Source organism: Hibiscus syriacus, unplaced genomic scaffold, assembly GCF_006381635.1.
Source record: "Hibiscus syriacus cultivar Baekdansim isolate YM2019G1 unplaced genomic scaffold, ASM638163v2 tig00111582_pilon, whole genome shotgun sequence".
NCBI lineage: Eukaryota > Viridiplantae > Streptophyta > Magnoliopsida > Malvales > Malvaceae > Hibiscus > Hibiscus syriacus.
The window spans coordinates 1,013,023-1,036,402 of NW_024063126.1; the positions used below are offsets into that span (position 1 = coordinate 1,013,023).

At 34.9% G+C, this 23,380-nt stretch overlaps 2 protein-coding genes and 1 pseudogene across 2 annotated transcripts in view; 1 reads left to right on the forward strand and 2 right to left on the reverse strand.

Moving 5' to 3' along the window:
- Positions 1-428: 428 nt before the first annotated feature.
- On the reverse strand, positions 429-4,042 carry LOC120165208 (annotated as a pseudogene).
- Positions 4,043-7,939: 3,897 nt separating this feature from the next.
- LOC120165209 lies at positions 7,940-8,414 on the reverse strand. Its single transcript, XM_039174777.1, has 2 exons — positions 8,267-8,414; positions 7,940-8,193 (listed from the first exon to the last, which is right to left on the reverse strand). The coding sequence occupies exons 1-2, from the start codon at positions 8,412-8,414 to the stop codon at positions 7,940-7,942; spliced, it is 402 nt and encodes a 133-aa protein (XP_039030708.1).
- A 10,252-nt stretch (positions 8,415-18,666) lies between these two features.
- Positions 18,667-23,380, forward strand: part of LOC120165210 — a 29,364-nt gene continuing 24,650 nt past the window's right edge. The window contains exons 1-3 of the mRNA XM_039174778.1: positions 18,667-18,989; positions 19,463-19,652; positions 19,712-19,849. Coding sequence (XP_039030709.1) covers positions 18,667-18,989; positions 19,463-19,652; positions 19,712-19,849 — 651 coding nt within the window. The remainder of the gene's footprint in view (positions 18,990-19,462; positions 19,653-19,711; positions 19,850-23,380) is intronic.

The following is a 23,380-nucleotide window of genomic DNA, read 5'->3' on the forward strand; positions in this document are numbered from 1 at the left end:
TTAAATTATACTCTCAAGTGCAGCTTAGTACATTAAATGAAATCGTGACATATTGAAGTAGGAGATAGGGATAGTTTATGGCCATTAATACCAACTAGTTACTCTGTCTTGTCTACTTTCTGTTTTACTTAAATATTCTCATTCCATTGCTGGTTCTGGTCTGTGCCGTGGCGTTTATTTGTTCCATCAATGGTGATAAAAGAATTCTTCTTTTTTTTCATGTTCAACTATGTCGCTGAAGAGTACTAACACACCAAACATCAATTCCCTTTCAATTCATTATTTTTCTAAAATCAAATGATTCTTTTGTAACATTTTATGATCAGGAGACTCGATAAAAATCTTACAATTAAAGAATTATTTATGTATATAACCTTTAAAAATAATATAATGCTTTTATTGGGAAAAAATGATGAACGAACTAGTTCTTACACACTGATAATCAGATAAGATAGCATGAGGGGTTCACTTCCTTCATGGATGCAAGCCTGATAATCAGATAAGATAGCATGAGAAGAAAAATAGAAAGGGATGGAAATGATAAGTTCAAAAAAGAAAAGTCGTGCTCTAGGTAAAAGAAATCTACTTGAGCAACCATTAACTTCATCGATTCAGCCATTTTGTTTGCCATAGAAATGGCAGAAGCTCTTTCTTTCTGTCATTAAACAAAAAGAAATGTAATCAATGAAGTAAGAACTAATCCAGGCAAGCAGAAACAGAATGGTGAAGACGGTACAAATGAAAGCATTATGGCAATCAACAATTAGTGAATCGAAAGCACAAAAAACAGTCGAGAACTGTTAATCACCTCAATGCTCTGCTTCCCGAGCCATGTTCCTATAAGATTTCTTCTTTGTCGTCTCCAGAATAAGAATACTGAAAAATATAACAATCCCCGCTGTAAAAATTTTGACTGATTTTCAGCTGAAAGGAGAACTTTGTCCTCGCCATTCACACGCCAAACCTGTGTCCAATCAGAGTTAGCATATAATACAAACATACTCATACAAAGAAAGAGACAGATGTGCATGCAAATGTAGTTGTCCTCAAGCCATATACCCTTCAACATTAATTACACTTCAAGATCAGTTCCTTTAATATACCTGCAATTGTCCGGTGCAATCAATATGTTCTTTGGGATCTTCGTTCACAGGCTCAACTTTTAGAAGGCCCTTGACATTCAACCCCTGGCGTTGTAAAAGAGCTACAAAAACCATTAATGATGTATTAATGGCACATTTTCAAGTGATTGCTTGATAGTAGAAATGGTAAAAAAAAATCTAAGGAAATTCGTACTGCAAACATAGCAACATTGAATCGATATCTCAATCACTAACCAGCAACTTTGCCTCTACCATCCTCGGTAACAGTAGCATTGGTGGTCTGGGGCCATGACTCGAACTTGGACCGAAATATAACAGTCTCAAAGCCCTCGATTAAACAAATTAAGCGGGATTTCGATCTATCAGAACCTTGGATCAACTCCTATTAATTGCATGAGCAACTTAAAATAAGTGAATAAAGTTTGGTCCAAACCACATCAGAAAGAACTTGGTGTTACCTCAGCTGCTTTACTTGCAGTCTTTCTTTCATCAAGAGAAGTACTTCTTCCCATCCATACATAGACTTCTAACCCACAATCCAAAATATAGCATTTATCTGTGGCTAACAACTCTCTTGTCAAGGAATCAACCTTAGCAGGCTCCGCCTTCCCCTTGTCAATACTTGACAATCGAACATAATCAATCTAATGAGAATTTTTTCAATTTACAAACTATAGTTCCAAACGCACACACAGACTTTGTATTTTTACCTTAGTAGCTTCTTGGTTGGATGAGAATCAGTAGTTGTGTCCTCATCACGAGCACTCTTCCTAAGAAGTGGAGCAAATCCACCAAATAATGCCCAAAATTCTCCACTGGCGGCATCAGCCATCAACTTTCCATCCTCTGCATAAAGTATTTAGATTGAAATCATTATTCTAAAAAAAATTTAACCACGTCTCACTTCGTTCATCTTATCCTTCTCGTTTTTTGTGATCCAATCAGTTAGTTTACTCACCAATGGAAGTTATTTCGCATTCCCCATCATGGTAATTATCTCTAATGTATTGAGCAACTTCTAGTGCTTTTGCTCTCTCTTGAATGGACGTATTGGAACCATTGAATTGAAAGATTTGGACTTTGTATCCAGTATAAGATGTTATCATGGTTGAGTGTGGATCGAGCAAAAGGAACCTGCCACGATACATGTCAACAACTTCGATTAAATCACATCCCCAAACAATAATCATCTGTCCTTAAAAGATTAATGAGATCTAAAGACTCGCCTCGTTTATACGAACATTATGTTTCCCTTTGCAAACAAGCAAACGTGTCTTATATTCACTTTTCTCAACATGTTTAAATCCAGCTGCAGCTCCACCCTCCTGAGGCATGATACATGGCTTGAAAAGGGAAAGAAATTTGTCGGACTCATTCCCCTGCACTTCACGATATTGAAGTGCACGCCCTCCAAGAGCAACATCAAGTTCAATAGTTTTGACTGCAGCAGCACCTGCTTCATCCTATGTTAACGACCCGTGTCACAAAATTGGTCTAAAGCTTTTTTTTCTTTAGCTCAAAATCCAATCCATTATTTAGTGAAAATGCTAAGAATTGAACAAGAAATCAAGATTTGTTGCAATAATGTTTACCTGGGATGTATCTTTACCAAGCCAGTAGTGGATTTCGTGACGTAAGGTACCGCTTTTAGAGGCAAATGTCTGCACCAACAAATAGTAGTATTACAGACAATAATGCATCTTGGACACTAACTACTATATCACCGAATTCTGGCACCAAAACAATCGTGTAACATGTTCGTTATTAACTTTTCTGGAAATACAATTCCCTGCAGGATCGTTCCATAATAACACTCCTGAGCAAAGCTAAGTAGTTCTTCACCAGGGAGTGATCCTGAAGGAAATAATAACAAAAACGAGTATCTGCAACATATAAAATCCCAATTCAATACTTGCCTTCAAAATAATATAGGAGTCACAAGTGAAAATCTTTCCATATGATGATGTTGGAAGGGAAACAGGGCAAGATTTTTCAATGCGCCAGATTTCAAGCCCACTGCATACAGTCTTAAGGAAAACAATTCATTCAAACCTGGCACACAACAAGAGTTAGACAACAATACCTGTGATACTTGCTAACTTCTTAAAATTTAATGGTTTGATACATGAAATGCCGTAAGTTTCTGAAGAGAAGGATACGCTTTCTGCCCAGCTCCTTGGAAAGCTGGATCTACATTTCTCATGGAAACCGCTAGACTCATTGTGAAGCTTTAAACTTAATGTTCTTGACCATCTAAGTCTTAAGCCGGAGGCCAAAGGAGTATATCTTACCTGAAACATAATTAGCAGCATTAATTGAGTACGGTATAGATAATGTCGGGTATAAATGATCATAAAATAAAAGAGATAACAAGATTTCACGTGAAAATCTGTAAAGATCACGAACAAAAAAGTAGAAATTTTACTAATATCGAAAAAGAAAAAAATAGTACAAGAGGATCTACGTCTAATCAAACTTAAATGAACTAATTTCTAATATCTATTTATGTAGATTCTATACGCACAAAATCTAATCAAATTAGGTTTTTCACTCTCGACTCTAATAGTAAAAGTATACTGTGTAAGATTCTACGTGTGCAACAAGATCCATATCAAACGAGTTGCATTATGAACTTTTCGAATCGAATCTACTGAAATTCAGATCACATTCCACAGAACGTATAAGTAAATTGTATTTATCGTATCAAAATCAAACCAGAAGATGGCAGAACCCGAATTGCTTATTATTATTAATAACCCAGACATGGATCAAAATGCCAATACATAAGTTACGACAAATTCGCAAGTATAATCAACCATAAATAACAGTGTTTTTAATGAAAACATTACAAAATGGAAAGAAGGTATTAAAAAGGACATTACCTTTATTTATGACCTTTTAATTGGTTTTACAGATACAAGTTGTCGTTGATGGTGATCTCAGAATTTTGGTTTCGTAATAACATGAGTGCTGCTTTTTTTAATTAAAAATATTTTTTAATTGATTAAAGAAATTAATGGAAGAAATGAGAACAATTACTAATTGAGGAAAAACATTGGCCCGAGAAAGTCGAGCTACATGTGGAGAAAATAGAAAAGGCCGGTCCCCAAGAAAATTAAGGCGGGGCTTGATGCTATCCCCTTGTGTTTCTCTCCTTATATTAATTCACAAATTAAACAAATCCAGTAAATATACATCGTTAGAAGTTGATTGGTGTTCCTTGAGTTCCCACAAGGGTCAACTGAGAACATATAAAAAGGAAGATGAAGAGTATTCTATTCCATGGAGTGGATTAATTATTCTTGATCGGAACGTGGTCATATTCCTCCATTTTCCCCCACAATAGTCAAACTCTCTCCCCATCTCTACCCTATATAAATATTTACAGCAACAGAACACAACGCACATGATCGTTTACAGGTTGGAGTTAGGGTTTGTTTTATTATTCATCTTTGTCGTGGAAGTGCCTTGCATGGAGATCATGGGAATGGGTCTGAGCCAAGGATGACTTGCCGCCCCTCACTCACATTTGTTCATATATGTGATCTAACTGTGTGTTGACCTTGTGAGTTGTCTGGGCTCAGTTTCATTCTCTATTCTCACATGTCAGATTAACCACAAATTCTAGATCATGTATTACACTGGTTAGGGGTGATAGTTATATCGAGGTCGAGTCAAATTAAAGAATTTTGAGTTATTCGAATTGACAAGTCCTATTTTACAACTCGAAATTGACATAATTTTTTTCCCAAATCGAGTCGATTTTTCGAGTTTATGTTTAAATTTAATTTGTAAATATTTATAATATTATGATATTATTTTATTCCGATTTAAATGGTTTTTTTATAACCATATACAATGCAAATATATTTCTTCATAATTTTTTCATGTGATATACATATATTATTCAAAGTCAAATGACTCGACTCAAAATTGAAAATCAATCAACTAATTACTAAAACTTTCGTATTATTCGAGTTGTATTTTACAACTCGATTGGAACTTAAAACTTTTTCGAGTCGAGTTTATAAAATTACAACTCGAAGTCAATTCAAGTCAAGTTTTTTCAAGTTGAATTAAGTCAAAAACATTGGTTTTTCGAGTCAAATTTTGTTCACCCCTAACTTTGGTTACTGTATATAAAATCTTAACCGAAACATTCTTCACGAGCTTTTTTTTTCACGTTCTGATTTAATATTAAGGCTTAAAGTAAAAATAAGTATTTAAATTATTTTGTGTTTTTGTTAGGTACTTAAATTATTTTTTTATCAAACTAGGTACTTAAACTATTATACTTAATTATTTTAAATCTTGATATTTTTTTCAGTTATAAAATTATTTTTCAACTAATAAAATGTTGACACGTCATATAAAATTAAGTATTTGTTTTGATAAAAAAAATATTTTAAGGGCTTAAAGTAAAAAAGGGGATATAATTCAAGTATTTATTTTGACCAAAAAATAGTTGAGGTACTTATAATAGTTACATATGATAATTTAAGGTACCTAGTTTGACAAAAAATAATTTAAGTATATAAAAAATAGTATAATTTAAGTATTTAGTAGTTTAAATTAACTTATTTCCCCTTTGGTTCTGGTATGGTATCAAAACATGCAGAGAATCTGAGGTTTTGTTGTCGGGCATTAATTCAATCAGACCATTCGAACTAAACAGGCCGAAAACCAATGGCTCAATTTGTGGCAGAAATATGGAAGCAACAAGAAAAGTTGTGTAATATTCTACAAAGTTTAGTTCTTTAATCTAATTCTTCATTGCTTCAGTAAATGGAGTTAAAGAAAATTTAATTAACATTTTCATATTTGTAAACAAATAGAATCCTGGAAGAAGGAAACTGAAAAGGGAAGAGATTTTTGTGGAATGGGATTTTTTCAATAAATATATATTTTATTGTTAATTGTAGATCTCATTTTTTTATTTGCCGGATTGAAAAAATTGTAATTCTCAAATGTTGAGATTAATCGTTTTCCTTTTCTTCTGATGATTTTTTTCTTATTTTTTTATTTTTAATCTCGGTCTTTAATTTATCTCATATAATAGTTCTAAAAAAGTGTAAAACTAATATTTTCCCCCGATTTTAATATATTAGATAAGATCCATTGATACGATTAGAGACGTAGTCAGGATTTTAATTCAAGGGAGACAAAGTATAATAAACAATAAAATTAGGAGGGACAATATCAAAATAAATCAAAACATAAAGGTCTAAATACATATTTATCCCTATATATATTCTTTTAATAATAATTTTTTTGGGCCACTTAGAATTATACATAGTTTCGTCACTGAGTACAACGTAATACTTTTAAGTTTTACTATTCTATCTTCTTGTAGGTTTAGTTTTCTATTAAACTCACTCAAAATTAATGAAAAATTTATCTAAAAGTTTAACGTTTGAATGATTCGATATGCTTTTATGATCGTCTGTTGAGAGTAGTTTCGAAGAAAGTTGTTTGTCTTCTTAAAAAACTATTCAAACTTTCAAACCACCTCACAACCCTCTCAAATTTGACAAAATCCTCAAACCCTGTGAAATTATAATATTTGTGTGTGTTTGATTCTATGAGTTTTGAAGAGATTTCATACTTTATCGGTGTGTAAGATGACCATAAAAAATGTTAAAAGATAATAATTTTCGATGATGATTAAAAATAAGTAAAATAAAATCTTATTTTTAACAAAGATGATGTAGGATAAAAAAACATATTTTGATTTTTATGTCAACACCACAGCTGTCATATCACCGTGCCATTTTAAATTTAACGATTCAATGCTCACTTGAACTTGAAATTAAAATTAAAATTAAAATTCAATCCATAAGTTATTTTTTTTTTGAAGATTTAGTAATAAAATTAATAAACGGAATAAGAGATATAATGATTAATTATGTAATTTGCCCTAAACATGAATACATACATAATGTTTAACTTGGAGCAACCTCTCTAGATGTTGTTTTACTTGGAGCAATCTCTCTAGATGTTGTAATAATTTACTTTGAATCTACATCTAATTGTTTAATGTTTCAAACTTGTTCTAACACATGACTGTTGAATAATAGAAACAGTTCCTTAAAGTATTCATTTGAAATACATGCCGAATTAGAAAGTTCGTAGACAGAGTAATCCACCCCTTTTAAAAGTGGTGAAGTCATGGTTTCACGATTAGACCATGTCAAATACATGCCGATTTGGAAAGTTCGTAGCTTATTAAACCGGTTTTATTACGCGTATAATAAATTAATAATAACCCTTTTATTTTGTTTTCGATAAAGTATACAAATGGTCCTTTGACTATAGGATACTGCTTTATTAAGTTCATTAACTGTTAAAAATTATAAAATGGTCATCCGTTTATAGAGTGTTACTTTGTTGAATCCTTTAACTACTATAAGTTACAAAACGGTCATTCGACTATTCATTATGTTCTAAACTCATCATTTTTTATTAAAAGATTGATGATATTATGAGCTAAACGTTAATATGTTAATTGTGATATGATAAAATACTATCTTAGAATCTCAAACGACTATCATATCTCAATCATCATGCTAACGTCCAACTTAGACAGTCACTAATTTTTTAAAGGAAAATGATGACTTTAGAATATAATGAATATTTAGTGATCATGTTGTAACTTTTAATAATTGATGGAATTAATAAAATAGTATTCTATAGTCGAAGGTTCAATTTATAGCTTTTAATAGTAAATAGATTAAATAAAAATATCTTATAGTCGAAGAATCATTTGTGTACTTTACCCTTTTGTTTTCTTGCACCATGATTATTATTTTTTTAATGTCAAGAGGGAGCAGCTGATTCTAATGATCAGCTTCAACTTGAATCACATCTAGCACTTCAGCCGGAGGGGTGTTGTACGTTCGCAAACCAGGAGCCATTGATCGACCAATCCTCGCCATGTAATCTGCAGCCACATTTTTCTCCCGCACCACATGAGTGATCTGAACAGTCCAATCCCGCTCCAAGAGCTCGACAATAATAGGAAGAAGTGGTGAAGCCATATCCGAATTCCTTGCTTGTTGGAGAGTCGAACAAACTTCACAATTATTGATCTCTACAATGATTCATTTCAGTCCCAAATACCAAGCTAGCACATCTCCTCTTCAAGAGCTGAACACACTTCTAACCCTCGTGCAAATCCACCAATCCATCGGCCCCTGCATCCCTTATCACTCCACCGCAACCCGAATGGTTAGAGGATACATCATATGCGCCACCCGTATTCACCTTATACCAGTTCTTTGGCGGAGGCTCCCACGACACCGTCCGACACATTTTCACAACCATTCGAATTCCTGCAGTTTCCAATTTACTTGCTTCCGCCACTTCTTTTAGTAATCATCAACTTTGATCGAGAACCCCCTCCAATAATGGCTGCTCATGATCAAAAATGCGAAGATTCCGGCATCTCCAAAGGCACCAAAGGACCGTACCAAACAAATGTGGCCATTCATGTGTGCTAATAGGAAAATGGCTAAATTGACGGGATAATGTTGTGAGAAAAAAAAAATCACGAGATAATGCGTTCCAACAATTAATTGCTGAGATAGGATGTTTGCTACAGTTCGAATGTAGGTCGCCAGGTGATCTGGGCGACCAAGGAGGTCGCCATGCTGTCCCTGCGTCCCACCAAGAAGGTCGCCATGTATGTTGGGCGCCATGCAGTGAAAGTTGAAATGTAGTGTTATCTCTTCCTAGTCAAACACTAGTTGTTTGGGTTAAATGCAAATTTGGTCCTCATAACTTTGCACTCTCATATGCATGTTTTAATATTTAGGGGATAATAGCATTTTCGGTCCCCTATGCTTTGTAATGTCTTTGTTTAATCATTTAGTGACATTTTTAATGTTTTATTTCAGGCATGTATATTTTAATAATTATATTTTAGTCACTAGTTGTTTATTCTGTCAAGTTTGTGTATACTTCATTTTGATCATAATATTTTTAGTTATTTCATTTTAATCACTGATTTCATGTGTTTTATATATTTTCCTTAATCTTTGAAATTGACCATGAAATTTGTAAACATGTTTTTAAAACATGAAATTTCCTAACCCAAAGGTTGATGACGAATTTAACCAATTTAATTTCAAAACATCATTTTTTTTCAATATTAAAATCATAAATGTTTTTAAAACAATAAATAATTTTCACCTAAAAATGGTTATGACATATATATAACAATATAACAGGTAAAATATGACAAAATTGGTTTCATTATGACAAAACCCTAAACCAAAGATCCCAATAATCAATTTTAAAATAAATACATACTAAAATAGGATAAACAAGAAACATATATGACTAAATTATAATAAACATAAATACTAAACAGTGGCTAAAATAACATGTTTACAAATTTCATGGCCAATTTCAAAAATTAAGGAAAATATATAAAACACATGAAATCAGTGATTAAAATGAAATAACTAAAAATATTATGATCAAAATGAAACATACACAAACTTGATAGAATAAACAACTAGTGACTAAAATATAATTATTAAAATATACATGCCTGAAACAAAACATTAAAAATGTCACTAAATGATTAAACAAAGACATTACAAAGCATAGGGGACCGAAAATGCTATTATCCCCTAAATATTAAAACATGCATACGAGAGTGCAAAGTTATGAGGACCAAATTTGCATTTAACCAAACAACTAGTGTTTGACTAGGAAGAGATAACACTACATTTCAACTTTCACTGCATGGCGCCAGCATACATGGCGACCTTCTTGGTGGGACGCAGGGACGACATGGCGACCTCCTTGGTCGCCCAGATCACCTGGCGACCTACATTCGAACTGTAACAAACACCCTATCTCAACAATTAATTGTTAGAACGCATTATCTCGTGAATTTTTTTTCTCACAACATTATCCCGTCAATTTAGCCAGGAAAATAGATCAGATTTTGCAAATTATAATGAATCCACTCCACCATATCCATACTCAAGAACTCACCTAATCTACCTTGTGAAATAAGTGCAGACCACGTTGCTCTCGCCTTAAAATAGTCCCGTAATACGTGACTGATGCTCTCGGTTGCTGCTCCATACAACGTGCAACTCGCATCCGCCGCCAGGTTTCGTCTAACTCTCTTTTCGTTCGTCAACAAGCAACCTAAGCAAGCCAACCATAGAAAAATTCGCACTCTCGGCAAACCGTCAAATTTCCAACTTTCAAACCTGAGATATGTTTGACAATGGCTGACCCAAATCCACCTGCAATTTGTAAGCACTTGACACAGAGAACTTTCTATTTTTCACCCCCTCCAACCAGGTCGATATTCCCCATTAGTCGGCAACGGAGGTATTACCATGATCAAGTAGTCTTTAATATGCTTCGGTAAAACACCTATGAGCTCTTCCCATTTGCATTCCCCGTTACCCGAAACCATATTGGCTATCATCACCGATTCAGCCAAGGCCAAACTTGCTCCCCTTCGAAATGACTGCAATGGTCCAAGCTTACCTAGCCATGCGTCCCTCCAAAAGTTAACTGTACGACCATTACCCATCACCCAGGCAAGATTCGCAACCAAACTTTCTTATACTAACGTGAGCCCCGACCAAAGCCTAATACATCTTTGTCACCGAATCGAACAATGAACCACGTCATCAATAAATGGCATATGAGTTGTTCAATTTTTTGTTGCTTATGAGTTGTTCAATCTCAACGTAAATTCATTTAGACAAAAAAATAACAAACATTTGCATAGAGTAAATAGGTAAAGGCGCCAAATAGACTTAGCCAAAACAACTCTCTCTGCCATGGTCAAATACCTTGCCCTCCAACCGGATAATCTATCGTGCACCTTCTGCACAAGGTAACTATAAGTCCCATAGGTCACATGATGGTGAAGAAGAGGAACCCCTAGATACCGACCTATATCATCCACCTGAGTGAATTGAAACCTTGTATTGATCTCTTCTTTGATACTCGGAGAAACATTCTTTGAGAAAAAGACATTTGTCTTAGGGAGACTAACCTTATGGCCCGAGCAACGACAGAAGGTCTCAAGAACCCTTTGAATAATTTGAAGTTGTTCCATCGAAGCTTTCGCAAAAAGCACCAGATCATCTGCGAAAAAAAAGGGGAAAGACTTGATCATGCTCTTCCTAACCGAATTGGTTTCCACCTCCCTCCATCAACCTCAGCCCGAATAGCATGAGCTAGCCTCTCCATGCAGAGAACGAAAATGTATGGTGAAAGAGGATCACCTTGACGAATCCCCGTGAAGGTGAAAATTGGGCAGAGGTATACCTATTCCACAGAACCTGCATCGAAGCACTGGATACACAATTCTTAATAAGATCGTGAAGACCTCCCGGACAGCCAATTTCTCCTAATGTATCATCAATAAATGGTCATTCCAATCTATCATATGTTTTTTTCTAAGTCAATCTTGATAGCCATCCACCCACCTTTCCAGATTTAAATCGCATAGAAAGGATTATTTCCTGAGCAATAATGATATTATCCGTGATGCTTCAACCTGAAACAAAATTGGTCTAGTTCTCCGAAACCCAAGTAGACATGAACGGTTTTAATTTATTCGCAATTAGCTTCGTTATAATCTTGTAAAGAACAGTTCAAAGGCTAATAGGATGAAACTAAGAAAAATTCTCTGGACTAGCAACCTTGGGTATAAGAACGAGGAGAGTTCTGTTTAACTCCGTTGGCACACACCTCGTCCAAAACGCCTCCATCACCACTCGGCAAACATCAATACCCACTACCTTCCAATTATTTTGAAAAAAATAAGCTTGAAATCCATCTACTCTCGGGGCCTTAGAGGGATGCAACTCAAAAACAGCTTGCTTGATTTCCTCGCGAGTAACCTGTCTCGAAAAATCCGTTGATACTGAAACGTCCACCAAAGAAAAACTATGTAGAAAATACGGCAAGGTCATCCCTGATCCTTGGCTAGTAAAAAGCTTGTTATAAAACCCAACAACTCCATCCCTTAGCATCTCCTGATCGCTACACCACATTTCACCATCTAACTTGAGCATTACAATCTAATTACGTCGACGACGTAAACGGGCACTGGCATGAAAGAATCGCGTATTACGATCCCCTTGAAGAAACCAATTACAACGAGACTTCTGCATCCACAAACTCTCCTCCTGGCACAAAATAGTCTCCAACTCCTCCTTAAGTTGAACCTCCAAATTTGATAGGAAATTCGAATGTCTAGTTGAAAGTGCACGAGCAATACCCCTCACTCTAGCTAATAATTTCCTCTTCTTTCGACCAATGTATCCGAAGGAAACTTATTCCAATGCTCAAGGGCAAACCGCATATAAGAAAGTTTGCTCATAATGGAATCATCGTCTTTCCACGAGTCCCCAAGTATCTGATTAAAATCCTCATGACTCTGCCAAGCAAACACAAACCTAAATGGGCCTACACTAGAGATACGAGTCGACCTTTGAGATTTAAGTAAGATCAGACAATGATCTGATCCTATCCAATCCAAGTCTTAAAATCTATTAAACCGTACAGAATTGACAAGGCATCAGTCCAGGCATTGATAGAGCGATCCTATAGCTCAAGTATAAGCCACCCCCTAAATTTTACCTCTAGAAGAGTTTCGTCAAACACAAAACTAGCGAACCCCCTACTCGTACCATCCTGAAGAGAAGTTCCTCCTCCACGTTCATCTGGCTGAAAAATTGCATTAAAATCTCCCATAAGCAACCATGGATGATTTGAGCCTGGATTCAGACTCTCAAAAACCTCCCACAGTCTATTACGGATTACCACAACAGGACTAGCATAAACCGCCGTAACAAAGATCGAATGATCCTCCCCCATCACTTGAATTTGAGAATGGATGAATTGGTTTGAAACTGATATAATTCTCACCTGAACATCATATGACCACAGTAATCAAATCCCTCCGTTAAACCCCTAAGCTTCCACTCAGAAAGAATTTGGGAATCATATTCGTCGAATGACTTAATCTGCTTTTCCTCCACTAATCCTATTCTCTATTAAAGCCACAACTGATAGGTTATTCTCTCGTATCATACGTTTAAAATGGCGTCGATAAACCGGATTGGCTACCCCTTGGGTGTTCCAAAATAACAAATCAATCATCACTACAAGAGAAGGTATTAATGATCCCTTGGATCGGCTCAACATTGGACCCCCCCGATCTCTTTGTTTCTCAATCGTTCACCCCCAATTGAATTAACATCCTTACCCAACTCAAGTCTAGACACGGGATGAGGATCCGCCCGGCCATCTTGAATTTCAAAAGCCTCGACTGCCTTTTGAACCAGATCGATAGCTGCTGATCGAGTTGGGAGTTTAGAACTAATTGATTTTTTACTAAATATTTTCAAAGAGTTCTCCTTACCACTCTTGTGGACCCCCAACTTTCCTTGTTCATTTCACCTCCGGCCTGTTCCACCTTTAGTTTTACCCTCCTCTATGATGGACAAAGCCGAGTAGTTACCTGGAATTTACAAAACAGGACTCTGGATATGACCAGCAGAGCCTACATGAGTGATTTCTGCATGTTGCTCTTTTGGCGTTCCCACTAAAGAACCCTTATTATTGAAAGAACTCACTGGCACTTCTCTCAGAGCCTCCCTAAGAGGAACACCCTTCAGATCTGTTACTGTTAAACCCTACTTCTAGGTGGTTCCACATTGTGCCCCTAAAACCGTTTTAAACGTCTAAACTGAAATTGATTCCTTTCTTCTCGACGAACTAGCCACCACCCCTTTGGTGTTCCTTACACTCCAATTAACATGTTTTCCTTGTTTGAGTCCAATTCAACAATTTTCTTATCCAAGTTACTTAAACTTTCAAACCATGTATTACCCTCGAGATAGCACCCACTTTAGAGATCCCCCCGACGCTGGGAGCCTTTTTAACCTGACGACGAGGATAAAAAACTACCATTCATGGCCCATAAATGCTCATGAGCATTCCTAACAACCGATACTTCCTCCTTCCTTATTGTAGATTCAGGCCCTACCTTTCCCAGTTTCGTCCTCTCCTGAGTGCCACACGACTATTGAAGGTGACCATATACACCACACTTGAAGTAAATAGACTGAAAGACTTCATACTTAATCTGTTGAACAAATTCGTCAATCCCAATACACAGTAGCAATGGTTTATTAAGGTCAACCACCACCGCTAGTCTAGTGAACTTCCCTCTCTCCTCAGCGTTGGTGTTATAATCTACCTAAACAACTCTACCAATTTCCGCAGCAATCAGACCAAATAAAGACCGTATAGTAACGATACGGCAAACTCGGGAGACGGATCCAAATGACCACTTGAGATGGGTGATTAACCATAGTAGAAAAGTTACGACTTTATGGTTGAAGCGTTAAATAGCTACCAAACACAACCCTTGACCACTCCGTTAAGATCCGATTATAGTCACTTTCGTAATCCAATTTGACTAAAAAATATCCCTTGTCCAGATCAATCAATTGAATATGCCCTTGAGGCTTCCAAAGCAATTGGATATTATTCCACAAAGCACATAAACCTATAGTTTTACCCAACAAACGAACGATGATCGACATCTTCATGTTCTCATCAATAGCCTCATTAACTCTATCAGAGAAAATAATAATAGGGTAGAAACCGCTCCGATCCACCACCACATCACATTCTTGAATAGTAACATCGTTCCCTTCAAAGAAGTTCTTCGTCGAATCATCCACTTTGCCCAAAACAACCATCATCGTTGTATAAGAGGGTTTGCCTCCCCCCAAAGCACTCGGTTTGACCCCCTGTTGATCCACCTCCATACCATCCACCATCGCAGATGCCTCACCTCCAGGTACTCCAGTCAGATTACATGATACCACCCCAGTAATCGGAGGCTCAACAGCCCCGGAGGAGGGAGCCCGGCTGCCCCAGGAGTCGGTTGAAGACCGCTAACCATGTAGAAAACAAAACCCTAGCCCCCACGAGATCCTAAAAAGTCGGAGAAAACTACCCAAAGTGAGAGTTTCACAAGTTATTTTATATATTTAAAAACCTTGCACCATGATTATTAGTTGTTGTTTTTGATTAAGAGAGAAATAGTTTGAGCATTACCCGAAAATGATTATAGTTTCTACTATATTTTTTAATCATGCTAAACTAATTATAAATTAGTATATGTTCTAAATAATTTTAATTATTTGAAAATGAATGTTTAAAAATAATTCCTTTAACCACTTAGATAAATTGATTCGTGCATAATTTCTAATATCATTTTAAAGTTGAATATTTCCGCTCTAAATATAATTAGTCAAACGATTTATAATTTCTCAGCATAATTAAAATTTAAAAATAATCAAAATAGTCAGTTATATGTTTTGTTATTTTTTCTGACAGAAGTGTTGGATTGTATTAAAAGAAAGAAAAGAGAGTAAATATAAAGCACACCCAGTAAATATTTAATCTACATAATAAAAAAACTTATAGAAAAGAGATTAAAACATAAATATTTTAGAAAAAAAATGAAAAATGGAAAAGCAAAAGTTATGTTTTGGCTTAAATCTTTGCACCAGCTTTCATATAAAATTTAATATTCATCATTGATTTTTTTTTCAATGTCCAATTAAACGTAAGAATAATTAAATTTATTGAATAATTTTAGAGGTTAATAATAATTAAAGTTATAGAATTATTTTAAAGGTTAAAAGAAGTGTTATTCTTTCTTGATGTTCTAGATTTAAATAATTATATTGTGTGTGTATTTTCAATAATTAAGAAAATTTATAAATAGATACTAACGTAGAAATTCCTTTATAGAAATAATGATATAAATAAATTAAACATTACTTTAATTTTAAGAAAACAACAATCTTTATAATGAATTATTAAAAACTTTTGGTTGACATATCTCATTTACCGTAGGTTGTCGATTCAGTGAGTAATGAGAAAAAATCTCATTCCCTTATTTTAGATAATAATTATTAAAATAAATAAACTGTTATATTGAGGGTAGGGATGGCAAACGGGCAGGTCGGGTGCGGATATCCCCTCCCCCATCCCCATACCCACTTAATATTTTCAATCTATCACCCGCCCACCACCCATGATGGGTACAAATTTTCAAATCCACACCCGCCCACGCGGGTACATTTTCAAATCTATCCTCACACCCACTACCCACTAGTGACATACCCATTTAGACCCGCCTAACAGCAAACTAATAGGATGTTGGAGTTGGTTCCCAGACAGTTCGTGATGGGGTAGCAACGCATGCTTCAATTTGTCAGAAGAGTGGCTCTACGAATGTTATGGAGACAGATTGTAGGGAGCATGTAGTCGCAGAGCTGGATTGTTGAGTTGCTTTCGATGTTAATGCTCATAGTGCACTTAATATGGGTTTTGAGGGGCTAAAGAACATGAAAACTGTTGTTTTTTATGTTAATGCATATAGTACGGCTAATTTGTGTTTGGATGGGCAGCATGGGCTAAAGAACATGGAAAGTGACGTGGTTAGTGGGATTATGGGTTTAATCAAAGAGCCGAATATTTCCCTAATTAAAGACCAGATTAAAGACTAAATATCCTTAATATTTGGTTAAATTATATGTTATATATTATACAATATTAAAATTTATAAATTAGTCTCTAAAATTACACTTAAATTCATAATGGTCTAAAATTTAATAGATATTTAGCTGGACGGGCGGATGTGGGGCGGGTAATGTCTCAAACATTACCCGCCCACCACCCACGATGGGTACCACTTTATAAATCCACACCCGCCCACTACCCGCTAAAATTATACCTATCCCCGTTCCAATTGGAGCGGATACGGTGCGGAATATACGAAACTGTACCCGTTTTCCATCCCTAATTGAGGGGGAAACTCAAAATAGATGTGCAAAAAAAACTTTTATTTAGGAAAAAAATGAAATCAAAAAAATAAAGAAAATCCAATCGATCATACTACAGGGGTAGATCTGGGGCAGGTAGGGACAATCGTCTCCTGAAAATTTAAAAATTTCATATATTTTAAAATTTTTCTATGTATTTCCTATTAAAAATATGTTTCATTCCTTAGAATTTTAGTTCGCCCCCTGAAATTTTAGTTCATTCCTCTTAAATTTAAGTTCATCCCTTAACATAAATTTTGGTCCTTGCATACTACAATCATTGTTGGAGACGACACTATGAAAAAATTAATAAAATAATTGTGGGAAGTAATTATTAAGATAAAAGTAAGCTAAAAAATTATATTTAAACATTAAAAAAATAATATCCACCAAATTATAGTAATTTTAAAGGGGACGTTTGCAAGGGGACGTTTGCATGGGGGAATGTGTGATTCCCATGGGAATGGAATCCACATTTCCCAGTTTGGTTAGTCCGGGAATTCCATTTTCGGTAATGTAAGATTACTAATGGTGGATTTTTTAGGGTATATTACCAGGAATGTCATTACCTCTCTTTCCTTAGGTATTGTTGGATTACAGACGTTTTGGACTAAAATGCCCTTAATTTTTTTTTTTCAAAAATAGCATTCTTCTGTCATTGAATAATAACAATTCTACGAAGGTTAAATTACAAATTTATCCTTAAACTATTTTAGATTTACAAAAAAGTCTATAATTAAAATTCTATATGAAGTTCAGGTGTTAAAATAAAATTTTACCCTTTCATTAAACCTTTTTATATTTTCAATTTTGTAAAAAAAAATTATATAAATTTTATGAATTTAAATTTTTTAAAGAAAATATATAAATATTTTCCAACTTGTTAAAAAATAAATATATAATAAGGACAATTTGGTCAAATATACATTCCAATAATCTTTTATTCCTTTAACCAAACCCTGTAATCTTACATTCTTGCTAAGCTAACCAAACACAAAATACAACATTCCCAGTAATCCTATTCCCTGATAATCTTACATTCCCACTGGTAATCTTACATTCCCACTGGTAATCTTACATTCCCACTGATAATCTTACATTCCGTGAACCAAACGCACCAAGGGTAAAGTACATCGGTGACCATAAAACTATAGACCCTTTTCATTTGGCATAATGCAACAAAATAAACTTAACGTTTGACAGTGGTGTCAAATTTACCCGTATTTTTTTTAGAATATTTGACCCATTAATGTTTCATTTTAGGTCAAAAAATACCCTCGTTGGATAAAAAACGTTAGTCAACTAACGGTGTTGGCATGGAGATGACATGGCAAGCAAGCTTACATAACATGGCACGCTGACGTGGCAATACCATATATGCAAAGGTGATCACGTGGCATTTGCCACGTCAATAAAAATTATTTTTTTAAAATAATTATATTAATTTTTTTATAATTTCAACCAATACAAAGATGACACATGTCATCATTTCATTGGCTTAAATATAAAATTGTAAAATTTGCATTCCAGTAAGAATTTATGCTTATTTTTTTAAATATTATTATTGTTTTTAATATTTTTCAGCTTGTAAGAATGTTTATATATTGGTAACACAAAGGAGTTTAGTTTTATAGATAAAACACACTGCCAACTACAACGGAAAAATGAGTTTCGCCATCTCCAAGCTCGATAAGGAAAATCATCACCGTCGCCTCCATTGCCACCGGCATCCAGTTCCGCTGGGCTCTTTAGCTGTCTCTTCTAACCCCATACGTTGCAGACCCTCGGCGTTCCCCACACATGGGCGGCTTTCATTTGGCCCTGCGGTCCAATCTCCGGCCTCCTTGTTCAACCCATCGTGGGTTACAACAGTGACCGTTTCACCTTCCGGTTTGGTCTACGCCGACCCTTTATCTTCGCAGGAGCCGGCTCGTTCTCCATCGCCATCTTCCTCATCAGTTTCGCTAAAGACAATGGTCACCGTGCAGTCGATTCATTGGAGAAACCGACGAAATTGAAAGTCGTCGCGATATTCGTAGTCGGGTTTTGGATCCTCGACGTCGCTAACAACATGTTGAAAAGTCCGTTCCGGGCTCTACTCGCCGACTTATCGGCTAACGACCACAAAAAGATGAGGACGGCCAACGGTTGGTTCTCGTTTTTCATGGCAGTCGGAAACGCCATTGCTCGATAGCCATGAATGTATGTTTGTGAGTGAGTGATTCATTTCCTCGGTTTCGGTTTTGGGTTTTTGTTTTTAATCTGTGCACTGATATAAGCATCGGTTTTGCATGCTCCAATAATGGTCAGTGCACTTGAACTGTATTGTTTGTCATCCCCCTCCCCCCAATTTACTTCTAAAAGATGTTTTTTCATCAGGATAATTCGGAAATACCTTGACCATACACTAACAATGAAGAACTGTAAGTATTACAATATGAATTGCTTGAACGTGTAAAGTAACTCCATTGTCAACCTCGCAAGGGTCTTTGACAATGCTGTCAGTTTTCTTTCTAGTCAAGTTTCATGGTACCATGACTCAGCTGATATCTGTAATCTGGGTAGTCTGAACTGCTCAAATGCATTCGTCGAGAAGTTTTCAGAAAGCAAAGATTGGAGATTGAACTGTAGTGAACATGATATGCGTCTGGTTGGCTCCGTTTCGAACGTAGACTCCTTTTATGCATTATGGGATTGTTCCGGTAACAGGGAGCCTGCACTTCACTGGTTGGTCCGGTACAGGAGCAAAGTTTCCATATATTTGAACAGTGGGGTCAGCTATTTTGGGAAGAGGATGGTGACGCTCGTGAGAAACCAAAGTATTCTCCACCAACGGGATACTGGAAGGTAAATTTTATAATTTAATATATAAGCAAATGAAATGATGACACATGTCATCTTTGTATTGGTTGAAAAATTATAAAAAAAATAATATAATTATTTTAAAAAATAATTTTTGTTGACGTGGCAAATGACACATCATCACCTTTGCATATATGACATTGCCACGTCAGCGTGCGATGTTATGTAAGCTTGCCATGTTATCTCCATGCGTTGACATTTAGTTGACTAATGGTTTTCATCTAACAAAAGTGTTTTTTTGACCTAAAACGAAACGTTAAGGGGTCAAATGTTTAAAAAAAATCAATACAGGCAAATTTGACACCACTGTCAAATGTTAAGGTTATTTTGTTGCATTATGCCCTTTTCATTTTGACCACTGACGTTTTGATTCGATAAATCAGACCATCCTGCTATTTAAATACTTCAATCAAGTCACTAGTCATTAATTTTTAACGGAGTTGGTGATGTGGCAGAGAATAAAAATTGGCATAATTATATATTTGGTCCTTAATATTTACACATTCATTCAATTTAGTCACTAGTTTAATACACATACTATAAATATAATCCTCCAATCAGAAGATGTCATGTGTCACTATAAGATTAGAGGATTAATTTAATTAATTTTAATTAAATATATTTTTTACAAATCAGGTGGCGACACCTGTCATCACCGGTGTAAAGGGAAAATAGAGAATAGAAGATAGTTGAGGAGGATTCAAACAAGTCGTCGTTGATGGTGATCTCAGAATTTTGGTTTCTTAAGAACATGAATGATGCTTTTTTTGTTTGTTTTCAATTAAATATATTTTTTAATTGATTAAAGAAAGGGTAAACTACACCAATGGTCACTAATGTATGGGTAAGTATTTGTTTTCACCATTGATGTTTGAAAAGTCACAAATCAGACACTAACATTATCGTTTGTTACAAAATGGTCACTAACATTATCGTTTGTTACAAAATAGTCACTCGATGTTAACAGTCGTGAACAAATCTTTATTGCATCAACGGAATGCTAACGTGGCACGTTAAACCAGCTGACTTAACATGTTTGATCGACCGTTTGACTCTTCTTCTTCTACTTCTTCCCATTAACCACCCACGACCATTTTAGATAAAACCATGCAAGAAAAAACACAATGACAAAATGATAACATCAAAAGTAAGATGAACGACATTTTAACTGTAACACCCCCAACCTGTATCCGACCCAGATACAAGTCTGAGGTGTCACATTGAAATTTCAAATCATTTACTTATATAAAATAAAGGAGAAATTCATAATTAAATTAAATAAGATGAATAATTTACATACATTAAATCAAAAAGTTTACAAAAACTAATCAGAGCATATACAATTTAAACTTTTAGGTACATACCAACACTATTTACTACAATAAAATAACCTACTGTTAAATTGCTTCTGATCGGATCTCTGATGATGTTATGTTGTCTCTGTTGCCTATCCTTGCTTTTCAGACTTATAGGATCCTACGTGTGAAACACTCACACGCTAAGTCATAGACTTAGTGATGCATATATGCATAAATGAACTAATGAAACATGCAGTTACATACTTTCATAACACACATTTACATATTCTCATATCATACAGTTACATATTTTCATCTCTTACCTGAATCATCATATCTCACACAACAAAAACACATAAGATCATGCATTTAACAAATAATAACATATCACCTCATAAAAATGTTAATTCTTTTTATATCTTTTATTAGCCTATGGTACATTAATGAGAACTAAAGATATGTGAGTGCATTGAGGTTGTGCACAAATGTTGTCACCATAGCTCGTATAATTTGCATTGAGTGTCATATAAAATGTCCAAAAGGACCTCGTAGAATTGTCCCGAATGGCCACATATATGTCCCGAAGGACTGCGTAGAACCCTAGACTCTTGGCATGCAAATTATACCCTCAGCTCTCATATAACATAACATGGGCTTTACCATTTATAACAGTTCACATCACTTATTTCACATAGGTATATTAATGTGTGCATCTAACCACATAGCTTGTATCATATAACTTATACTTTGTTCTCGTATGTTCACATATATCTTGTAGCATATATAGTCACATATCACATAGACATATAATCATATAATATCTTGGCACGTATGTTATATCACATGTTCATATAATCCTTTATGTCCATATCATATAACTTATATCATATTCTTATGTAATCACATATATCATTTATACTAGTTCACATGGTTTATTACACAAACCTATTTTCACATAGATCATGTAACATATACAATAACATATAACACATATACTCATATTCAAATACTCAGTAACACATAATAATCATATCAAACACATGCTTATTTTCATGAATTCACGCATTCTAATATAGGAAATAGACTCGTTGCAAGTTTTATTTCCATAAAATATCATATACCAACTAGTATGCACTCACTTGGGCCTCACTAATCACACCAATCTCTTATCTCTTTCTCGATAAATATTACTTTGTCGACTTGTTCGAACTTTGCTTTCGCTCAATATCTTTGAAGTGGAGTTCACGGGCAGAAGAAAAAGACAATAATTGTATTTCTAGATATCTCCCCAAATCCACGTGCTTATCTCTTAATAAAGGAGATAAATTATCCTTTAAAATAAAAAGACCATAATACCCTTCATTCCTTTCTTCTTTTCTATTTAATTCAATACCAAGATATTCCAATCTAAGTCCCTAAACTTTTCTAATTTTTTTGAAATTAGACTCAAAATTTCAAAATCTTACAATTTAGTCACTAACTTAGTTTTTGGGATGTTACAAATCTCCCCCCTTAAGAAAATTTGTCCTCGAATTTTCACTTCACAAAGATATGGAGAAATCATCTATGTATATCACCCTTCCAATCCTAAGTTATTCTCACAATTAAAATTTTACATAACTACCATTTATAAACGTGTCTTTCATCTCCCTATAATTCAATTGATTTCTTTCATCATTCTCTAATTGCTTACAATATAAGCAAAACTTTTACTCTTGTACAGTCCTCATTTGAAGTTTAATACATATAACCTTGATAGTCGCCATTACTTGCAAAGTATTTTGTTCTATATTACTACTTATTAATAACCATCTATGCTCCTAATAATTTTCAGAATAAATTCTCATACCACATATAAATTCAACACAGCTTATTCACCTGAAAACCATGCCCTAATGGTTTAGTCCTTATCACCTCATTACTTATTACTTCAAATCAAAATTTTCAATTCTCTTACTAATTTGCTACTAGTGTATAACTATGTTGATCCTGGATCTATCAAAACCAAAACTACTTTGCCACATTATTGAAAAGTACCTGCAATGATATCTGGATCCTCAAAATCTTCGTCAGTCCTTAAATTGTAAACCTGAGTAGTATAATGCATCTCATGTTAAGTGGACGACTAAGATTGATTTCTTCCTCCACCTCTACCTCTACTTCTCTGAGATACCACATCAGATCGTTCGATTTGTGCAGTCTCATCAATCATAAATGG